The sequence below is a fragment of the Neltuma alba genome, unplaced genomic scaffold (assembly GCF_004799145.2).
Source record: "Neltuma alba isolate B1F8T4 unplaced genomic scaffold, ASM479914v2 tig00010998_pilon, whole genome shotgun sequence".
Taxonomy (NCBI): domain Eukaryota; kingdom Viridiplantae; phylum Streptophyta; class Magnoliopsida; order Fabales; family Fabaceae; genus Neltuma; species Neltuma alba.
The window spans coordinates 64748-70360 of record NW_021635753.1 but is presented as its reverse complement, the minus strand read 5'-3'; the positions used below and the strand labels follow the sequence as shown (position 1 = coordinate 70360).

At 33.2% G+C, this 5613-nt stretch overlaps 1 protein-coding gene across 1 annotated transcript; it reads left to right on the top strand.

Moving 5' to 3' along the window:
* Positions 1-778: 778 nt before the first annotated feature.
* LOC114760559 (uncharacterized) lies at positions 779-5382 on the top strand. The gene is made up of 3 exons (XM_028949822.1): positions 779-1300; positions 3954-4214; positions 5007-5382. The coding sequence occupies exons 1-3, from the start codon at positions 866-868 to the stop codon at positions 5193-5195; spliced, it is 885 nt and encodes a 294-aa protein (XP_028805655.1). The 5' UTR covers positions 779-865; the 3' UTR covers positions 5196-5382.
* Positions 5383-5613: the final 231 nt, after the last annotated feature.

Here is a 5613-nt window from a genome sequence, read left to right as displayed (position 1 = left end):
TTGGTGTTTCTTTTTTTTTTTTCTTTTTTGTTTTTTCTTTGTAAAACCCCTAGTGTTCACTAATGATAGGATTAAGTCTAGTGAAATAAGCTAGTTTCTCACAACGTAAAGTAACAAAATTTAAAACCTTTTTAAAAAAAGTGTCTACATTTAGTGTCAGAAACAAAAACAAAAAAATAATTTGCTACATATTTTATTGTTGAGAAATTTTTCATAATTTATTTTATTAATTAGTAAAAATTTAAACTTTGTTTTCTATGAAGAAAATAAATTTGTGAATATTAACCTTTAATGGATATCATAATAAATTTGTTAACCTTTAATAAATTTATGAATATTAACTATAAATAGGCAAGCTCTGATATCATAATTCAATTCTTGATTTTCAATTAGATGATAAACACAAATAACTGATTTTCTAAACAAATCGGAGGGCTACATAACAATTTATTACTTTGATTATACATATACATATATATATATATATATATAAACAACATGAAATAATTTTTTTCCGAAAACATATAAAAGTTTTTGGAAAAAGAATATTATACTCATAAAAAGAAATAATTACCATTTTTTTTATAGCTGAAGAAATAATTACCAATTAAAAAAAGAATTAGCAAGTATGTAGGCAAAATTCAGGCAAAAAAAAAAAAGTATGTAGGCAAAATATTCTTTGTTTAAAAAAAGGGGGCAACAAAATAAAATATTTAAGAAACAGAAATGTGGCTAATACATGCTCGTCCCTTCATTATCACCTTTTTGTGGACTCTGAAGATGTCATGCAGAGTCAGAACCTCAACTTTCTCTCTCATCTTCCTTCTCCATTCATTTCTCCCTCCTCTTTCCACTCACCAGCTTCATGGCCGCATCTCCTTTCTCCCTTTCATGTTGCAAAATCCCATCTCTTAATTCCTCTTCTACCATCTCTCCTCGCAGATCCTTTCTTCTCTGCCCCTCAATTCCGTCATCCAACCACTGGTTTTTCCTCAAGTCTTCGTTAAACTACCATTACTTGTACGGCAACTCTGTTCGGCGTCTAAGATGTGAGGCAACTCAAGTTTCAGTGGCTGAAGAATCTTCAGCATCCGGAGGAGGAGGCGGCGGCGGGGGAAATGAAAACTGGATTCCGGTGGTGCCGGTTGCAGCGCTGCCGAGAGGAGAGCGGCGTGTGATAATTCAGGACGGTGAAACGATTTTGTTGCTGTGGTATAAGAATCAGGTTTACGCCATTGAAAACAGGTCCCCTGCAGAAGGTGCTTATAGTGAGGGTTTAATCAATGCCAAGCTTACCCAGGTTTGAGTACATTCTTTGACTTGTTGTTGGTTAAAATTCTTGTGAAGATAAAGCTAATATGCATAGTCTATGAATATTGAAAGGTTTCTCAAGAGTATTGTTAGCACTCTGATCATGTTAGGATCTCGATTGAGTTGGCTAGCTGCAAAGTGGATTTGATTTGGAAATATCTATGAATTCTTGTAATTACGAGTAGTTCTTATTTTAAGTCATTTAAGATAAGATGCTTCCTTGATGTTTAAACTTGGGATCAAATTTTATCTCGTAATATGCATGTTTGTCAGGTGCTTATGGAAAGACTACATATTAAGTTATACAGTATTGACAATTGAAACAACAGATACAGTTTTGTAAAATTCTTTGACAAGAATATCCAACTAACGCAATCTGAAAATGGAAAGTTTATCCATTGATATTTCAAGGAAAAAAGGGCAAAGACAAAGCTCAACCTACAATTATCAGATTTCAGATTTTAGCCGCTCATCTGTCAAGATTCTTGATTAGCTGATCTCTTCCCTCTCAAAATACAATATTTATCAGTAATCAGTTGCTCATGTTTTCTTCTCTAAGTTGATGTTGCAGTTGGATTAATGACATCGCTACCTTTATTGACTGAGGAAAATTGAGCAACGACTTGGTAGATTAGTCATAGGAAACAATGTCATAATCCTACTTGATGGAGCCTAGAGCCCATGATGGACTCCTCCTTCTTAATTGGCTAATATGGTTTTTGAGAGCAAGGGCAATTGGACTGAGTAGCTTCAAAAGGTTACTATTTTCAGTTTCATATCACCTTGGGTTAGCCATACTTTTGATGCTATTTGGAATATTTTGCTTTGTGCGGGGGGAGCATCCATTTTATGAGAATACTATTTTATTAGTGCCTCCCAAGTTCTGACAGGTCCTTGATGGAGTGTCTTCTGAAAGCTCTTGCTTAGTATGAGTAGTTTCTCTGGGTTAGAAAGTTAAATGCTTTCGCTGGTTTATCTATTTTAGAATGTGGAAAACCTGTGTTGCAAATTTCCTGTATTTTCCATATTTTTATATTTTTGTTTGATCCGATATGGGAAGCTTTAGATTAAGTATTATTTTTTATTTTCCTCAGAAAAATTGAATTTCAGTTTTCTTTTTAATTACAAGTGTGAGACTAAAAGTTCAAATAGGATTAGCCAAACATAATGGTGGAACCAACTTCAAACTAAGTTCTTGGCCTCTTAGATCGACATATATCAGTTCTTTTGCTAAAACACGTCTTCTTGACATTTGTGTCAAATATGGCAATACTGCTTTTTTTTTTTTTTTTAAATAAGCATGACTGTTGCATTTGGATGCAACACTTTTTACCAAATTATTTTGGTTGGGGGACTACATTTTTGGCATATCAGACTCAAAAAAAGCCATATTAAACTCTTATAGGGTTAAGGTGCAAATCTACCCATAAAGTATTTTTCCATAGGTGTCTAACACCATAAACTTTTCTTGGACACAAAAGTATAAATGAAGTTCCTAAAAGGGTGCAAAAATGCCATGGCCGTTAAGTCAACTAATTTTGACTGTTTAGCAAACATATGGGTCAAGAAAATGTTGCAGAAGTACACATAAAGTTTTCAAAATGATGCAAAAATGCCATGGTTGTTGGAAACTCCATATGTATTTTTTCACTATTTTGAAAAGTTCATGTGTATTTTTGCACTATTTTCTTAGTTGACATGTTTATTAAACGGTCAACATTAGTTGACTTAACTGCTGTGGTATTTTTGTACCATCTTGAAAACTGTATTTTTGCAACCAAGAAAAGTTTATGGTGTTTGGTGCCCCTAACAGAATACTTCATGGGTAGATTTGCACCTTAACCCAACCAGGTTTTTCTTTCCAAGAAATTAGCAAAACTATCATCCTAAGTTTTGCTTTAAGAACTTAGCTAAACTCTCTAGAAATGATTTCATGCCCACAATCACAAAGTGCTTCTCATAATAACTTCTATGGTGTTGATTTTCCATTGATATCTCACATGAGAATATATGAGAAGAGAGTGAATTTCAGCCTTGTGATTGCTTTACTCTTTTCACTTTAATCTTCTTTGCAGGTTGGCTTTTATAAATGAAAATATAATAGTTCGAGAATGCATTTCTAGCTGTTGCCTTCAAATTTAAGTTCCAGTCGATTCTGATTCCTTTGTGAATCTCTAGGCTCCTCGCTTTTAGACCACAGCTCAGCTTCTAAAATTTTCTCATTTCTTGAACTCCTATGTTAGCTAATTCAATAAAATCATTTCCGAAGAATGTTAGAATAATTTGGCTATAGGTAAACAGCAAAGAAAATTTTTCCAACACAAAGGTACTCGCACGACATATGATGATCGAACCAAGATTCATGGTATTTTCCAAAATGATTAATCATTGAAAATTTTCAAATTATAGTTGGTAGTGCCTTACCTATATAAATCTTGGCTCATCAAAATCAAATCTTAAATCATCTTTAAACATCATGAAACTTGAAAAGTATAATTGAAATCATACCTTTGACGCAAATTAAATTTTGGATACTAATATATTATTTAATATATCTATTAACACCTTATCTGGTAAATCTGTTCATAGTTTTTAGTTTGACCGAAAATCAACTGACCTCTTGCGGTCCTGTCTTTACATAGGATGGTTGTATAGTATGCCCAACAACTGATAGTACATTTGATCTACGGACTGGAGAGATCAAGGAGTGGTATCCAAAGAATCCAGTACTAAGAGTTCTTACCCCTGCTCTGAGGACACTTTTTGTATATCCTGTGAAAACTGATGAAGAGAACATTTATATCAGCATGAGAGGATCCGTAAAATCTGATGCTTCTACTGAGATAGTTTTTAGTGGGAAGGCTCAGCCTGGTGTAACTGCAACTGATGTCAATGTTGATGAGGTAATTACGCTACCTTCTGTATAATAATCACTGATTTTGGATATTTGGAGAACAAAAACATTGCAATCATATTCCCCTCTTCACAGAGGCTCAGATTGGCTAATAATTTCTTTTCCCTTTTTTAGTGAATTACATGAACCTTCTCTAAGTTCTGTTGAAATTACACATACTTGCCTTCTTTTTCTAAAGATTTTGGATCGATATGCTTTGAAAATAAGAAGTAAATTATGTCGATTTTCCCCAAGTTTTGCTAAAATAATGTAGATCACCCTTCTATTTTTATTTTTAAAATTTGCCTAAATCTCCCATGAAAACAACAAGAATACTACGTAGATTGCCCCTGAATTTTTGCTAAAACTGCACATGTATCCCTTATGTTTTGAAGAGTTCACATCATTTCATCACAGCTTATGGGAAGTTTGCGCGCTTTATTCTTTATTTCGTGAGAGGCCTGTATACGTTTTGAAATGGGGATTTCTGTCTAACAAACTATACATTTCATGAGCCACTTGTAGTGCGGCTTACGTTAGAGTTTGTGTAATGCATGGGATCTAAATTAGTTTAAATGAATTCAAGGAAGATTTGTGTTGATTTTATGCATTTTCAATGAAGTTTAAGAAAAATCTGTACAAGTTACATTGTTTTTTAATCATGTCTACTGTGCCTTTTCAAATATGACTCGCCGATTTTTATCTTTTTTTAGCCCACATGTACATGGGGATTTTTAATTTTCTTTTGTCATTTTATCTTTTGTTGCATTCTGTATAATTCATAGCTATACAATTTGGTCAGGTTAGAATGGTGGTTGACGAGGGGCAAGAGGGTTTTGGTTTCACTGGGAAGAATGAAATAATAAATGGGAAGGCTGCGATCATCGGCTTCCTTTTGTTGTTGGATTTTGAGCTCTTGACTGGTAAGGGTCTCCTTAAGGGAACTGGCTTCTTGGACTTCATTTATTCTGTCTCCAACGCCCTACAGTAGAAATTCCCTTTCTTCTTTCTGTTCTGAATTATATGTATACACTCCCCCATCCCCATGAAAAGAAACGACATATTGTATTGAATTTTAGTCAGCATATTATGTTGTTGGTTCTTTGTAGTAATTTGTATGTATTCTAACCTACGGTACATTGTGAAAATAGATCATAATAATCTTTCTTTTAAGAAAACACTCCCTCTTTTTAATATGAGAGTTACTTATCTATTTTGAGTAAATTAAGAAAGTTCAATAAATTAATTAATTATAACTAATATAATCTGAGCTATCTAAAATACTCATGTATGATATTAGATTGCATAGAGGAAGAATGATAAATCTGGAAGATAAAGTAGGTTAAGGTGTTGTAAGGATCAAATTTAATATTCCAACTAATTCTTATATTAGGAATGAAAAGAGTAAA